We start from the raw sequence: 17,641 nt of genomic DNA on the forward strand, positions 1-17,641 counted from the left end.
AATGTTCAGCACAAGACCTTGCTTAAAGCCAGAAAAGATTAAGCCGCTTCATATTATCTCAATGTCATTATTGGCATTTTTTTAAAAAAATGTTTTAATGGTATACCAATAATTATGTTTCTTCAAAATACCAAGGGAGGATTTTTCCTTGTGATTGTTGGCAAATAAGCAGGGTGGAAGAGCCTCAGCTTTATCACCACAGTAAAAGAAGCAATACTTGTATGTATGGGGACTTAGAAAAATGTGCCTTCTGCCAATGTAAATTCTATACTTCTAGCCTGTATTTATATTCATATTAAACAAAGGAGTGAAGTGGATTGATGCACCATCTTAAATAAAAAATATATTGGAGTTTAAAAATCTGTTGGTAAGATCAGATCTTTTCAGTACTTGGGATCTTACAAGCAGATCTAGTTGTAAGAATAATGAAGGTTTTTTTTATCCCTAGTTGGACCAAAGGTTCTGAGACCCTCTAGGCAATTTTAGGGGTGAAAGGTAAACCACACATTACCTTTCAACTTTTTATTGCCAGCTTGTAGTTGCTAAGAGAAGCACTGCTCCTACTACCTGAGGTAGGTTTTGCACCTGTTTCATACAGTCCCTTGAGGAATCAGTGGTCTCCATTTTCGGTGTCTCCAAATGGGGTTGTGAAAACTGGGTGTCGTTTTGGTTCACTGCTATCCTTTGTACCATCCTGAAGAACTGAATACAATTCAAATCTTCTAGAATTCCCATATCTCTCCACCAAATAATAGTTGCTCTTTGGATTTCAGAATATGACCTGTATTTCTTCCATTTTTCCAGAATATCAGAATGCCAGCAACTGTTTGCTCTCCCATAAGTAAGCACTAGAAAACTAAGTGCCTAGATGAATATAACTTTTGCGTGGTTCTATCTTTATGATCCTATGTTTCTATGATACAGTGCCTGGGCACAGTAATGGACTGGATGAGGGCTAATAAACTGAAACTCAATCCAGACAAGACGGAGGTACTGTTAGCGGGTGGTTCATCTGTCCGGCGAGGTGATGTTTGCCCTGTCCTGGACGGGGTTGCACTCTGTTTAAAGGATCAGGTCCGTAGTTTGGGGGTGCTCTTGGATCCAGAACTGTCACTTGAGGCACAGGTGTACTCAGTGGCAAAGAGCACCTTTTACCAGCTTAGGCTGATATACCTATGCCCTTATCTGGACGGAGATAGCCTAGCTACAGTTATCCATGCTCTGATAACCTCTCGTTTGGATTACTGCAATGCGTTATACGTGGGGCTGCCTTTGAAAACAGTCCGGAAACTTCAACTGGTACAAAACAGGGCAGCACGCTTACTAACAGGGACTGGCCGACGAGACCACATTACGCAAGTCCTTTTCCAGCTTCATTGGCTGCCAGTCCAGGCCCGGGCCCGATTCAAAGTGCTGGTATTAACATTTAAAGCCCTAAACGACTTGGGGCCAGGTTATCTGAAGGAACGCCTCCTCCCATATGTACCTGCCCGGACCCTAAGGTCATCCTCATGGGTCCTTCTCTGTTAGCCCCTGCCAAAGGAAGTGAGACAGGTGGCTACCAGGAGGAGGGCCTTCTCTGCTGTGGCACCCCGGCTGTGGAATGAGCTCCCTAAGGAGGTTCACTTGGCACCTACATTATATGCTTTTAGACGCCAGGTGAAGACCTTTTTATTCTCCCAACATTTTAACAATCTATAAATACATTTTAACATGGTGTTTTAAATTTGTAATTTTGCATTGCTGCTGTTTTTATCTGGTTGAGCTTTTATATTGTATTTTATATTATGGTTTTATACTGTTGTTTTATACTTTGAATGGTTTTAATTTTTGTGAACCGCCCAGAGAGCTCCGGCTATTGGGCGGTATAGAAATGTAATAAATAAATACATTTCAAGTATAGTGTGGTTTATAGCTAAACACAACTTTTCCAAATTTTATGCATGGGATAGCATAAGATAGCAGTGAAAACTTTCATAGGCGTATGAGCTGCACTTATGGACATGACCCTAATGCATACACTTTGCAAGCAGCAATATGCAGTGACAGTATGGGCTTTGAGATGTCCTGAAAAGCTCTTGCAAGTTGATCTCATTCATGGAATGCTATGCACACGCCCACATCATGAAACCAAAATCCTTGTTTGTCACCCACAGTCTTACCCAATCCATCCATTATGCTTCACCTTTATGCCATGCTAAATGTTGCTTGTACAAACTTGCTTTCAGTTATCATACCATGCCTTGCTTTTGTCTTGAACAATATAAATGAAAAATTCTAAAGATAAAGTATTTGTTTACTTAGCTAGGAAATAAAGAGTATGGGATGCCAGTAGTAAAATCAAATTCTGCTTAAACCATAAGCCTCACCTGACCTATGTGGATGAAGCAGTCAATGTTTCTAACTATAAGTTAGAATTTATGAACTGAGCTTTCAAACAGCCTGCTTTGAAACCCTGATTATACTTTAAAGCAATCTTCTCCAACCTGCTGTCCTCCAGATGTGTTGGACTACAATTCCCATGATGGGAAGTTGTAGTCATCTTACATATGTGGAGAGCACTAGGTTTGTGAAGGGCTACTTTAAAAATAAAACAACTTGTATCTGTTATGTGTGTCCTAAGTAAGATAGATGAGAGGGATAAATAGTAAAACATACTTCGGGATTAGAATTGCCTATACTGAGTAAGCACCTTAAACCTCAAGGTAGTTTCATAAATCATTACCCAACCACACAAATATCTAGGTAGTTATATATCCTTAAGTGCCCCTAATTAAATGATATGGCTTGTTAATACCCCACATCCTTGAGTAACATTGGCAGGTTCTGATGCCATATAAAACACTCATGTCTCCTTAGTCATGCGAGTTTAAAATAAATTGGGATCTTTTCCATCTTAAAATGGCATTGACTTGTTGAACCTGTGGTTTACTGTTTTACCTGGTAGACGTTCTGCACAGACGTTTTTCTCTGTAACTACACAGACATCCTACACAGCATTTGAAATACATGGATGTGCATTTTGATATATGTACTTGCACATAAAAGGAAGAAGGGAAAGCTAGACAGTGAACACTTTAGTGTTACTAGTTTGGCACTTATAAGTTGCCTGGTAAACAGTGCACACTGCAAGAAATAAACTGAAAACTAAATGTAGTGAACTGAAATGGCTCCACCACTTTGTGGAGAACAAGGATGGGTGTGTGTGTGCAAGAGATCCTTGTGCCCCATCCTCATTCTCCACCACTTTGGGGGAGAACAGGGAAGGTAGGGTGCAAGCATCTTGACAGCCGCAGGAGAGATCCATGTGCCCTGCGCTCCCATTTCTTGGTGCCCCACCCAGGGACAAGAGCGTGCATGTCCCTGGGAGTATGTGGGGATGTGCCGATTGTAGCGCCCCACCCAGGGGCCGCCATGATTGGCGGCTTCTCATGCGCTTCTTGGGACAGCTGATACATGCCTACAGAGCCCGCTGGGCAAGTGCAGCAGGGATTTCTGCTGCTTTTGCCACACGACTCTGTAGGCAGGTGAAATAATCAACAGAGCCCACCACCCAACACAATCATCAATGACTGTGCAGATAATCAAGTCTGCACACCATTTATTATTTGCGTTGGTCATTTCATGGAAAACTGTGACTTGGAAAAGGCTCGCCAGATGACACAGTAGTCAAGTGTTGACTATTTAAGCAATGGTTGACTAATCAACCATTGACTATTGTGTAGTCCAAACTCAGTCTGGTAGTTGGGTGCCATGCAGCTTGATCATATTTACCCATAGGTAAGTCTCATTACATTTAATGGGACTTACAGATGTGTACTTAGGATTGCATAGTTAACATTAAATGGTGAACTTCATTTTGCTTTGATTCTCAATGCTGGTTTCTTAGAGATAATTGTGCATACTTTTTTATTCATGTACTTTATGGTTCAAGTTTTGTTAACTGCCCAGAAAGCTTCAGCTGTTGTGTGTATAGAAATGCAATAAATTGAATAAATATTACCAAGGTATATACTTGGTATGAAATTGTTTCAGTAGAGTGTTGCCTGGGAATATAGATAGGATTTGAATTTTGGCAGGGTTTTTCATCAGTAAGGTTATTCACCCAAGTTATTTAGATAACTGTCAAGCAGTTCTTCAATGAAAGCTTGGCTAATATACTTTCACCATTGACCCTTGCCTCTACAGAATATCTGAAAGCACAAATGGAATTTTTTTGTTTTTTCTTGAGAGAAGGGCATGAATCTGCAAAAGCAGCTGTGATTAACTTAGGGAAAACTGGGTTGGTAATCTACATCGTGAATTGTCAGACTTGTCACATTTTAACTTCCTCTGCAGCCACATCAGTCCCTGAGATCTCAGAGCTTCATAGTTGGAAGCCTGCATCTGGTGTGGTTATATTGGGAAACATTACCGTAGTCTGTATAGTGCTGCGATTCAAGTGTCGGTCATTCCTATTATGATATCAGATGCTCTTCAAAGACAGGAAATGGCTCTCATGAGACCTTTGGGTGCCTTGCGTTTAGACTTTATGGCTAGTAAACTTAATCATGAGATGGTGGTGTCTGAACCAAAGTGAAAAGCTTGTTTGTTTGTCAGTGGAATAGAGTTGAAGAGAGAATCTGTCCATGTTTTTATACAGATAAGCAAATTTATATAGCTTACATCACATTGGAAACTCAATGGGTTGTGGGCTCCAGGAAGAGCTGGGAAAGACTTCTGTCTGAAACCCTGGAGTGTAAACTAACACCTAACTGCATTGTTTGTGCAGACAATACTAAGCTACAAATACCAAAGGAGGTCTGACTCTGTATAACACAGCTTCATATGTTCTTATATGTGTTCACACATGGGTCAGTTGTCTGATAAGTATCTTCTTAGTTTTCACTTAGTTTCTAGTTCTTGTAATAACCGGGGAGATAATACTCAGGATAATGTAGCATGCTTGAAAGACCTGGTAGTCAAAAGTAAACAAAGACCATGTATCTCTTGAAATCTAGCATTTATAAGCCTACCTCACAACTTGAAGGGAATGGATAAATCCATCTGAATTTTCCTGGCAGCTAGAAGACCTTTGTTCCTGCATCATGCAGATTAATTATGGCACTTCTGCTGGTAGGATGGGGTAGGTGGTTATGAGGACTGTAATGCTACAACTTTCTTTCTGGATTCTCTCTGCCAGGAACCATCAATATGGAGTAGACCAATTGATAATAGATAAAATAGTTGGTTAATCTGTTACAAAACAAGTCTACAGAAATTGAATTTTGGCTGTATGCTTAACACTTATTGTACAAAATATAGCAATACTTAGGTTTGTAAGATGCTAAATTGATGCATATAGAAACATTTTTCTTTAGAATATCCCTAGTTTTGTAGTAGACCTGAGTCATGGGAATGTTAGACCAGGCTTAATGTTATACCTGCATGAAGTCCCTCACTAGTGTTATACTCCATGGTGTCTCTTCTAAGTGACAGTGGTACTAATTTGAGAACAGAAATATATATCCTGGATTAATCTGAGATGGATCTAAACAACTAGTTCAATATTGAGAGTACTGTTGTTCTAACACAACCAAAAAGCAAAAAGTTAAAACTGATGGAATGGCATAAGCCAGTTTCTGTTCTGGTTATTAAAAATAAATAAATAAACACTTCTCTGTATTATCCCGCTTCTTTCAATCTTGAAGATTGGGAAAAAATAGCTTCCAACTGAATACTCCAAAGATATTTTGGCTGAACTTAATATAGCTGCCCTGAAGTCTTAGGGCAAATTAGGGCACAATCCTTTGAAGATAGTCAATAGCCCCCAAAGTCAGAGGCTGATTATCCAATGCGGCTGGAGAGTAGGGGTGGGCAACTTGTTGGCCACCAGATGTTTTGGTCTGCAATTCCCATCAGTCTTCACCATTGGTTTTGTTGGCTTTTTCTAGAGCTTGCAATGAGATAAGGGGAAGGGGCTAATCCCCAGTAAGAACAGCTTAACACGTAACTTGCCCACAGTGGTATTTAACAAAGATGAGAGTTCAGCCAGTCACTGCTGCTGGGCTATCATGGGTATGCTCACTGCTGTTTGGGTATTTAAGGGTTACTTGACCTTGATGGAAGATAGGCTTATCAGTGACTTTAGCCATAGTAACTAAATAGTACCAGATTCTGGGAACAAATTTGTAGCGATGTTGGTGCTATCACCTAGAGGGACTCACTTGGTTTCTGTTGGAAACAGAGTGCTGAATTAGATTATCATTGTCTGATCCAGTGGGGCTTTTTTGGCAGCTTCCTCAGCTTGTGCTAAGTTATAGAGTAGGAGGCAGGGGAGAACCTTCTTCTTTTTTTAAAGGCCTGGTTCCCGCTCTCCCACTTCATCCCCAATTACCTTGTTGAGTAGGTTACACTGAGAGAGTGACTGAATGGCTAAAGGTCACTTAGACAGTTTCATAGCTGAGTTGGAATTTGAACCTGGAGTTCCTAGTCCTAGTGAGACATTCCAACCACTGCACAATGTCAATTATTATTTTTAAATGCATGCCCTCTCTTTTCTCTGGTGCTTGGGAATGAACCCAGAATGTCTTACATCTAAAGCAAGTATTATGCTCCTAGATCAAGGGTGGGCAGCTTTTGGCCCTCCAGATACTTTGGTATACAACTCCCCTCACCATTAGCCCTGCTGGCTAGACTGTAGGCTAAAATGTCTGGAGGACCTAAAGTTGCGCATCCCTGCCTTAGATGAAGAAGCTGGACTTATAATGTGTTTGTGGGCGGGGCGGGGGGTAGGAGTCAGAGCAAATGCTAAATCTTGTTCTTCATATGATGAACAACTCTGTGCATTTATAACATCTACCTGCTTGGATTGTGCAGGATGCTAAATGACTATTAAAAGGCTTATAATTAACACTAAGACCCACATTCCCATTGTTTAATAACAGGAAGAGAAGTAAACTTTGATCAGCTGTATGTTTTATCATATAAAGCTTCCTGGTATTTGGATTCAGGACTTTTGATGTCAAAGTCTGTTTTGCCTCTGTCTTCATCCTACAAAAGATTTACCCAAATGTAGTCTCGGTGACAAGCCTATTGTGGAACGTGCGTTGTGGTACTCATATTCTTGCAGGAATCTCTTTTGTCAGTAAACTACGAATTTCAGTGGTGCAGTGGAGATTCTATATATTTTTGGATTTTTTTGAGCAATGCCTGCAAAAATGTTTTTCAAGTTCTAGTCCGCTTAAGTATTATTTGTGTATCTCCTGTTCAGACAGAGGTTGGGGAAAGAATATCTTTTTGGCCTTGCTTTATTATTTCTTTAAATGTATTTGTTTAAAAAACTTGTCATCGATGCATGTTGCCTTGGGTATTTTTAATAGTTTAAGTTTTAAAATGAATTATTGTAGGCATAAGTGTCATGGCTAGGTATGTTAACCTGGAGTGGCCTTCACTTTTGAACCAAAATTGAAAGCAGTGCAATTCTTGCATGATGTGCATTTTCCTGTCAGATGCATTTATAACCCGCCCCTTGAAGTACTTGTATCTTGATTAGTTGCTTTTGAACTACAAGGTGCAACTGAAAGGCATGTACATACATTGCAGTTATTTCTGCTTTGAAATTGACTACTCTCTTTTAGCAAGCTTCCCCAAGAGGAGTAAAGCTCATGCATCCCTACTGTCTCATGCAGTTCCTGGCAGCTGTCATAGCACTACATTGTCTTTCTTCACTGTGTTGTCTTTCTTCGCCTAAGGAGATATTGCTGAATTTTCTGGCAGCTGCTATCCACCATGTTCTCCCTTTTCCCTATCTCAAACAGAGCTGGGCTGGTCCTAATTCTGTGTTAGATAAGCAGCACACAGCCTTTGTGTTACGTCTGTCCTTGCTAGAATCTTGAGCATCATCTTTTAGCATTTTTGCCATACTATTTTAAAAATAAAGAACTAGAGTTAAAGAGTGGCAGCTAAATTCATTACTTTTCTAGCTGTGTCATGGCTTCTAGGCCTTGCGATTGGCTGAGGGGGTTATATCCAATGTTAATCTAACTTCACCCATTCATTACAGTGGGTCTGTTCGAAGTATGACTAACATTGGATACAACCCAGGATGTTGCTGAGTTGCAAATCTTGTGTATTGTTATAAGGAGATGGTCAAGACTCAAAGTTCATTTTGGTATTAAATTTACAGAAGTAAAAGTTGCAACATAGGGCAGCCAACTCGACAATTCACTACCTACGTGGTATGAACTTTGTGCAGTTCAGCTTGTTCCCACTTCATTCTGCAGAATGTTTAGTTCATTTTCTTGAGTAAGATCAGAAGAACAGAAAATAGATATTCAGATGTTCTGGACTTCAACCATCAGCATTATTGGCCATGTTGGCAGGGGCTTTTGGGAGTTGAAGTCCAAAACATCTGGAGATCTATTGTCTGCCTACGTCTGGTTTAGTGAATGTCTGCTCAGATTAGACTCTTATTGCTATATTCCTCCCAGATGCATCCAGAATACTGGAAAATCTAATTGCATGTGGGAATACCAACAACTGGTATTAAATAACATATTGCTTCTGAACATGAGAGGTTACGTTAGCCATCATGACAATGGTTGTTAATGGTGGTTATTGATTTATGGAGCAGTCTACCTCAAAAAGCTGCCATTATGTATGAAGCAAGATTCTTTGTCTATAATGGTTGCTGTTTGAGATGGCATGCTGGGCTAATTAAGGCTATGGTTGAGTATAGAACATTTTTATTATTATTAAACTGGCCCAGTACGCTAGTGTTTGCATCTCAGTGCTATTGGAGAAAGATAGTGTTGCTTAAAGACTTTAGAGGAAAGTCTACAATTGTGTATTTGCTTCAAACAAATACACAAGTTCCTGGATCTTGAGAGATAAATGTCCTCTCTAACTTTTAGACAGGTGCTGAAAATGCCAGTACGATCAATGTCTTCCCATTCATAGTTTTTGACGCAGAATGGTTTTCAGGCATGAAATAATAATGGCTCTCCAGTATGAATAGTAAAATTAATTGAAAGACTGAACTAATAAGGTGCTCCATACAAATAGTGGGACAACTTTATGAATACTAAGCTATTTCTGTGGTGTTAACTAATTTTGCTTGTGAGATGGGCACTTACTCAATTGGCCTGCTGGCTGTACTCTAGAATAGAGGTAGGCAGAAAGTAGATCTCCAGATGTTTTGGGGTTCAGTTCCCAGCATTCCTGAACATTGGACATGCAGGCAGGTGCTTCCTGGAGAAAATGTCCAGACATTTGGACCTTCTGCCCGCCCTTGGTTTCGAAGAATGTCCGGTATGCATATAAATCATCTCCCCAACTAGTGTTTGTATGTGCACCCACACAAAATCACAATTTCCTGTTTCCTCATTAGCAGTGGATGTTAGAACCTGTGCAAAACAAGCTGAGGAATGTGCCACCAGAAATGGAATGGGGAATGGGTTCTTCACCATTCTGAGGAAACTCCGTACTCAGGCTTCCTTACCTCCCTTAAGAAAAGTGCACAGAAAAGGTACCTATAGTGATGCACAAAATAGCAATTCATTTCTTATTTTTCAAAACCTATACTGTAAAAAAAATTGTTTAAGCACAACACTCCTACAGATGTCTAGCCTCTTTACTTGGTGAAGAAGTGAAAACACTTTTTTTTTTACAAGACTTAACACTGGTGCTGCCCTTTGGACAGGCATCCCTCTTGCCTCACTAATTATCCTTAACAGAGATGAGATAACAGCCAGATAAAATCAAGGTGAAACCAAATTAATAGGGACCATAAAGTTCAAAGATGAAAAGGCAGAGGTAGACTGATATGGGCTGCGAGCCTCCAGTTCCATACCTTTTAAATAGTATTCTATCATGTGTTAAAACTGTGCATGGTCTTTTCCCCCTCCCAAAAAAGTAACGCAATTTACATTCCACATTTTTTATTCTTGTGGGATAAGTGGGTTTTGTGCACACATGCATCAGTTTGGGTGGGCAGCTGTGGAGCTAGCTGTTATATGAGGCTGGGTTTGGTCTGGCATTTATTTATTATTTATTTATTACATTTCTGTACCGCCCAATAGCCGGAGCTCTCTGGGTGGTTCATTTCTATTTGCTGATCTCTACATTAGCTGCTGTTTAATGCTTACATTGCAATGCTGGAAGAATTTGAGGAGACCAAAGTTTAAAGACAAATAAATCACCTGCTTTTACCAAGCTTCTGCTGTCCCTCTTCTGTAAATCTACATACTTGACTAGAACACTATTTTTTTCTAGCTGAATGTTTGCTTATGCTTACTTATTCATCTAATGTTATTTCCATCGGCTTTGATATTATAGAAATCAGTAATAAAATGGAGGTGTGTCACTGTGCTTGTATTTACTGCTTCTAAACATAAGAATAGGAAATCCTGGGCAGGAGGAGAGGGTGGTGGTGGTAGCAGGAGAAACAGAGAAGGGGATCCCAGGGGAGGAAGAAGAGGAAATCCAGGCAGCGCTAGGAAATGTGGGAAAATCTAGAAGGTAAGGGCTGGGGAAGGTGCACCCCCTGACAACAGGTGGTGGTGATGATGATAACAACCATTGACATTTGTTCTAGATGTCAGGTGCGTCCATGTCTAGCAAACTTAGATATGCCTCCTCTGTAAAAGCTTGCCTGCCTCTCCTACCCACTTAATCCATAAATGGATTCCTAATACAGAATTGCTGATATCTGTTTCCATGGCAATAGATTGAAATCAAGAGCAGGATTATGACTACTCTGGAATATTATAGCTTGCTTTAGAGAGGCACAATATTGATACACAAGCACTGAATAAGGGTGGAATCTCAAGGCCGCAGGATGGGAGGGGGGAACTGTAGCTAAATTGTAGAGACGGTGTGAAGCCTAAATTCAATCTGCATCACTAGTAACATATTTCTGCCTGTTCCATGTTTACACATCTCATTTTCCATGTTTCCACAGTATGCACAAGATGAGAAAAGATTTATATATGCTTCACATGTTATTTCTAGCAAATGTCTGGGGCGTTGACGATAGCATGAAAATGCAATTTTTGGGGGGGAGTATACACTTTTTGGATTGTGTACTTTTTGGAGCATGCACTTTGGAAATTTGTGAACATTTTCAGAGAATATGTCCTCCCATTCACATTCATGTTTGAAGTTGTGAATGGGGCATTCAAGAGGCAGCCAGGCAACTGTCTGTCAGGGATGTTTTAAGGTGGATTCCTGCATTGAGAAGGGGTTTGGACTCAATGGCCTTATAGGCCCTTTCCAACTCTACTATTCTATAATTCTATGATCCACTATCCAAGAGGTTTACTTAAGTTCATAGGTGCCGCACACATTTGAAAGTGTTTGACATTGGGCCAGAGCTTCACATTCAGTACTTCATCCAATATCTACATCCCTGTGTCAAGTTTCACCTGTAACATTTAGATATACTTAACTGTGTTAAGATGTACTTCACACTTACCTGCCCAGACCCCTCTGCGTTGGCTAAAGCAGAAGGTTTGACATATTGCTGCATAGGTAGGTGTGCTGAAACATTTTGGGGCAGAGTATGGGGGAAGAATGTTATACAGGATGCCATTTTAATTAGCGGGCCTATGTTGAACACAATAGAGTACTGCTCAGAGACTTGACATGATAGGGTGTCTGTATTGTGGGACTTCATCATCTATAGGAATCACAGAATCGTTTTCTTTCTTTGTTGAAATGTTAAATTGTCTGTGAAGCCGTATGAGGTTATGAAATATGATCAGCTTGCTTGAAACTGTCCGGTGGTGGTGGAGTGTTTGGGGGTTCCTTTCCAGAGAATGGTAGGTTGGAGTCTTGAAAACATTTCCAGATTATTGGATATGAATGGGAACATTGTATGAAGTGAAACTTGGAGGCTTCAGTGAAAACCCAGAAAATATGCAGACACCATGCACAAAACTAATAGTTCTGGCATGTGTTTGGTCTGCAGTGTGCTTTTGTAGGTGTGAATGATGTAAGCCCTATAGCTGCGGACAAAATTTTTTTTTTAAACAAAATGAATCCAAACAACTTCAGGTTGCCCTACCTATTTTACAAACCTTCATCTTGAACTGGCACATTTGAAAGTCCAAGGCCAAAAACTTGAAGGGACTTTGGAAACTTCAGAATGCATATAGGTTTTAAACAGAATCTATACAGTAGTGCATCTTTTTCTAATGCTGAACAGTGATTGGATTTGTTGCAAGTTAATTCAGTTTTCAGCAACCAGAAGCTAATATTTACTCATGAGAAACTGGAGGTGGGAAACTATTTGGGCTGGTTAAGGAAATGGTGAATATCTCTGCAATGAGCATTTCTAAGGCTTCATTTTTCAAAGACTCCCTTTTCAGAAGCTTCAAGTGAGAATCCCCTCTCCCCAACAATTGACTTTTGTCTATAGACCACTTGTTGTCACTTGTATTGCTTCCTGGGCTCTCTAACATTAAAACCGTTAAATGAAAACTTGGCAGTATGGCTAGCTTAGATGGTTGTAATGCTGCTTTAACATTTTTAATCTGCTAAATCACTTAAGTATTTCTATGGCTGCCAAGCAGAAGTCTCTAACTTCGGAGAAATTCTTGGTGTAGCTTAGCTTTATTCTTGCTAATGGTGAAAGCCCGTAGTTAGCTTTTTCTTTCCTTGTCTCCATTTTTTGGGGTTGTTTCTCACAGGGTTCTAGTACCAATAAGCATATCTGAGACATTCCACCCTTCAGGCAGGTATTTATATTTGGAACGTAGTGTTGCATTCAGGGCTTGCATCTGGAAGAATTTAGTTGGAAGTGGCCCTTGGGGTATACAGATAGGTTCCAGCCATGACTCATTTTATGTAGTTCTTGAGTGGGGGGAACTGAAGCTGCCTGGAGAGCTGTTAGAAAAACTACTTACGTCCTGTGAAGATGTTACTTTCTCTCCCAGGACTATATGTAAAGTGGGATTGGAAATGGCATTGGGCTTCTGTGATTCCTTCCCTGCTCTACAAGGAAAGGGGTTAGTATTGCAGAATGTAAAATGTTCAAACAATTTTAAGATCTCCCAGTTCGGTTATTTATTCCTCTGCTGGGGACAGGAAGCATGAGAATTGGACATCATCTTGATTTGTCTGTTAGTACAATCTGTCTGAAAGGAAAAACTGACCTGGTTTGCCATTTGCCTGATCGTGTCGTCCAAACTCAGGTGGCATGGCTTGTCAGAGGGGGAAACAACCCTCAAATAACCCATGGACTATTGTTGGGTTATTTGAGGGCTGTTTCCCCCTCCAATAAGCCATGCTGCCCACATTCAGACAACATGGTGATTAATCAAATTATGCCCAGCATGCACCGTAGAATCATAGAATAGTAGAGTTGGAAGGGGCCTATAAAGCCCAACCCCCTGCTCAGTGTTTAACCCACAATGATTGTGTGAACCAGCCCACTATGAATGAACCTGTCAAATGTACTTGTGCATACTGGAGATACTTGCATGCTCTCTGTGTAGCCTATTGAATCCAACATGGCAAAATTTGTTTTCCCTTTAACTGCATAACTCTTGGCTTCTTCCTGAAATTGAGAATCATGTGTCCCAAGAGGGCTCTTTAAAAAAATCATTTCGAAAAACAATTTTTAGTCAAATGTTGTAGGATAGCTAATAGTGCTTGCCAAAATTTTTTTTTGTTCTGTTCTAGCATAGCAGCAACCAGCCTAAACGGGTTGTACTAATGTAGCACTAGTTGAGCAGAATATTATGAGGTAATACTTAGATGCAGTGGTGGTCTGGATGAAGGCCAATAACTGGAAGCTGAATCCTGATAAGACAGAGGCACTTTGGGTAAGTGGTTTCTGGGTTTGGGAATTAGGGAGTGTTTTGGATAGGATTGTATTCCCCATGAAATTCCACAATTTAGCTTCTGCGGCACAGAGTGCCTTGTACCAATTTTGTCTGGTACGTCAACTGCACCTGTCCTGGACAGGGATAGCTTAACTACTGTAATCCATGCACTGGTAGCCTCTAGAATGGACTACTGTAATGTTCTCTATGTGGGGCTGCCCTTGAGGCTAGTTTGGAAGGTGCAGTTAGTGCAGAATGCTGCAGCAAGGCTGTTGAATGAACTGCTTTGCCGTGCATGCAAAGCACCTGTGCTGAAAAAGCTACACTGGCTGCCACTTTGCTACCAAGCCAAATTCTAGGTATTATATTGACGCATAAAGCCCTAAACAACATAGGACCAGGTTCCCTGAACGTTTGTGTCCCCCTCCCACTGTAATCTTCAGGTGAGGCCTTGCTGTGAGTGCCACACCTTGCAGAGTCCGTCTGGCAGTACCATGGCAATGGTTCTTCTCTGTGGTGACACCCTCCCCCTGGAATGGTACCCCCTCCCCTGTGATACGTCAGGCACCGACTTATCATTTATTTATTTATTTATTTATTTATTACATTTCTATACCGCCCAATAGCCGGAGCTCTCTGGGCGGTTCACAAAAATTAAAACCATTCACCATAATATAAAATACAATATAAAAGCTCATGTGCTTATCATGTGCTTCCAATGATTACTAAAAACTTGTTTGCTCTGGCTTTTCCCGAACATCAACTTAACTAAATGCTGTTATGCTTTATAATGTTGTGTTGTTTTGTAATATGTTGTGAACAGCTTCTGGCTTTTTAAAATGAGAAGTGGTATATAAATAATCTTAAATAAACAAATCTTGTGGTGCGGGGAGGGGCCCTGCTACAAGGCAACTTGCATAAATTTCCATTTTGGCTTGAAACTGTGCTCAGATATAGTGCCTTGTACTATGCTTGCATGCATGTAAAGGTTTTCAAACATAACTTTCTATTACATCTGGTATACTAGCTTCATCCTTTCCTTGAGAACAAAATTTTTGCCACCAGCTATCTCTTGGTAACATCATACAATGAAGATGTGCTTGAAATCAGTTAAGTAACTAAAGCTATTGGCAAATAATGTTGCCTGTTTCATTAACAGGATCAGATTGTAGTTAATAACACTGATTTTGTCTCTGCTTACTGCGGGAGTTCTGAACGTTTTTGGATCTGTGGACATATTTTGGAAATTTGATGAACTCGCATAGGCAATATCAGAAACTCGGATGTCTGCTTCACTCTTATTGTTGATTGCATATTATATCAGGAAAGGAATGAGCATTTCTGTCCAGGAAGTTGTAAGTTTGTCCTTGAGAGAGGAAGTGATGCCTCTTTAAAGGAAACTGTAACTAGGCTATCCTGAAGATGCCAAGCCTGGACCCAGAACATGTGGACAACTATAGGCTGGTTAGCAATAACTCCTTCTCAGGCAAGCTGCTTAAACAGGTGGTTGCCAGCCAATTCCAGACGCTCTTGAAAGAAACCGATTATGTAGATCTGTCTCAATCGGGCTTCAGGTCTGGTTTCACTTGTACTTAGATGGCCTTGCTCCTACTTGGATGGCCGATTCTAGGAGGTGCTGCTGGAGGATTATTGCTCTCTCCTTGGGTAGTTATGTTATGGAGTTTCACAGGGTTCTAATTTATACCCCATGCTGTTCAATATGAAATTGCTGAGTGAGGTTTATCTGGACATTTGGACTCTATCTCCTTTTCATCAAATCCAGATGAGGCAGTGGGTGTTCTGAATCAGTGCCTGGGTGTGGTAATGGACTGGATGAGGGCCAATAACCTGAGACTCAATGCAGAAAAGACAGAGATACTGTTAGTGGGTGGTTCTGCATGGCTAAATGCTATTCAATCTCTTATGGAAACAATTGCATTCCGCCTAAAGGTTCAGGTCCATAGTTTGCTCTTGGATCCCTTATTGTCACAGGTCGCCTTGGTGGTGTAGAGCATTTACCAATTTCAGATGGTAGCTGGTATATCAGCCTGTCTGGACAGAGATAGCCAAGCTAAACTTACCCATGCTTTGGCACAAGGAGGGGAGAGCCTTCTCAGTAGTGGCTCCCCTCCCGCCATTATGGAATGCTGTATGTACTGAGGTCTGCCTTGCGCCAACATGGTCATCTTTCTGGCGCTTAGTCAAGACTTCCCTCTGCTCCCAGGCATTTAACAGCATATGCTAAGATTTTTTTAATGTCCTTCAATTTTTAATGTTCTTATAACATTCTTTTATATGTTTGTATGTAAATGGTTTTATATTATGATGTTATATTGTATTTTTATGGTTTTAATCTTTGTAAACTAAGGGATGGATCCTTGTGCAAAAGCTCTCTTAACTTCAGTTTATCTCACCTAGATGTGTCAGTGTAGTTCTGCTGTATTTTATAATCACTTTTAAGGGTGCCTAATGTTTTTGTTTTTGTTGGCATAAGTTTAAAGAGTGATGTTAATAAATTCCATAAGATAATTATGCACTGTATGAAGAGTGTGTACTTGTTGCTCCTGAACCTACCACCCATCAATTTCACTGGATATTTAATTTTAGGGTGTTTGGGAATGTACAGAAATTATTCATGCTGTTCATAATTCTATTAAACCTTTGCGTCTCCTCCCCTCTTTACAGAACAAAAGCTTCAGTAGCTCAGGACTTCCCATTCTTACACCATTCTAAAGCTGTGATTTCCTTATTGTGCAGACCTGTTTGGTTTTGTATTTTTCTACGCTGCCTATCTTCACAGAACCACTGCATTTTGCAGAGGGTTCTGGAGCATATTCCAGAGTGTACACATGGTTCATGTTTGGCCTCACAATTGTTCTGCATCACTTGAAGCTGTGCCCTAGAAAAGTCCGTCCGTGTCTCCCCCTCTTCCCTGGTTCTCTAGTTCGTAGTATCACAGACCGGGACCCCTGGAGAAATTTCCCCCATTGAATGGAACCTGTTGATATTTGTTGGAAATACCAATGAGCATTTCTTTATATTGCAGATTTAATACAGTGCACAAATGAGATGAACGTAAATATCCCACACTTGGCGGACAGCTTGTTTGAAAGGACAGCAAACAGTAGCTGGGTGGTAGTTTTCAAGTCACTCATCACAACTCACCATCTAATGGTGTATGGAAATGAGGTAACTGAATTATACTGCAGATCACTAATACTTTAGAGAATTAGCTTTCCTGCTGTAACCTCAGTCTTGCCCTGCAGTGAAGAGAATCAATGATTTTTAAAACAGGCTGAGAATATGAAGGTTGAAGAGGAAGGCCTAACTAATGCATGTTCCATGGCAAAACACTGTGAATTGCATAATTATAAGGTTAAGGCTACTTACATGACACAAACAAGCTTGTTAGTTGGTCTAAAGGCATTGGGGATATTAACCACAAAGTTAACAAACATCTTGGTCACAACTATATTTTTAAGTGTTCCTGTTATTTTTTTTTTATGACTACAGAATTGAATTATAGAAAAAATAAAGAGAAGCCAGGAAAACAATAGTAGGTTTTACTGATTACAAATTAGAACTACAAGAAGTTTGTATAAAAGTCATGGTCTTACAGATATGTCGTGAATAATAAGGCACAGCTATAGTAATTTATATGGCAATTGTCAGTTTACATTCCTGGCCTATACTGTTGTCTGTTGCCACAGAATAAAGCCATCCCATTCTTGCTACCACAGTTGTCGGTAAAGTGGGTGCCTTCGAAATCTAATAAAAATAAATCACTTGGCAGCTGTCTCCAAAAATAAATAAACCTTGTTAACATCAATGGC

At 40.3% G+C, this 17,641-nt stretch overlaps 1 protein-coding gene across 7 annotated transcripts in view; it reads left to right on the top strand.

Annotated features, from left to right (window-relative positions):
• The window catches only part of PICALM (phosphatidylinositol binding clathrin assembly protein), an 82,249-nt gene that overhangs the window by 14,898 nt on the left and 49,710 nt on the right, over positions 1-17,641 (top strand). For all 7 annotated transcript variants that reach the window (XM_063127192.1, XM_063127185.1, XM_063127186.1 and 4 more), the window contains exon 2: positions 16,855-16,997. In XM_063127192.1, coding sequence (XP_062983262.1) covers positions 16,855-16,997 — 143 coding nt within the window. The remainder of the gene's footprint in view (positions 1-16,854; positions 16,998-17,641) is intronic.

Source organism: Elgaria multicarinata, chromosome 5 (assembly GCF_023053635.1).
Source record: "Elgaria multicarinata webbii isolate HBS135686 ecotype San Diego chromosome 5, rElgMul1.1.pri, whole genome shotgun sequence".
Lineage (NCBI taxonomy): Eukaryota > Metazoa > Chordata > Lepidosauria > Squamata > Anguidae > Elgaria > Elgaria multicarinata.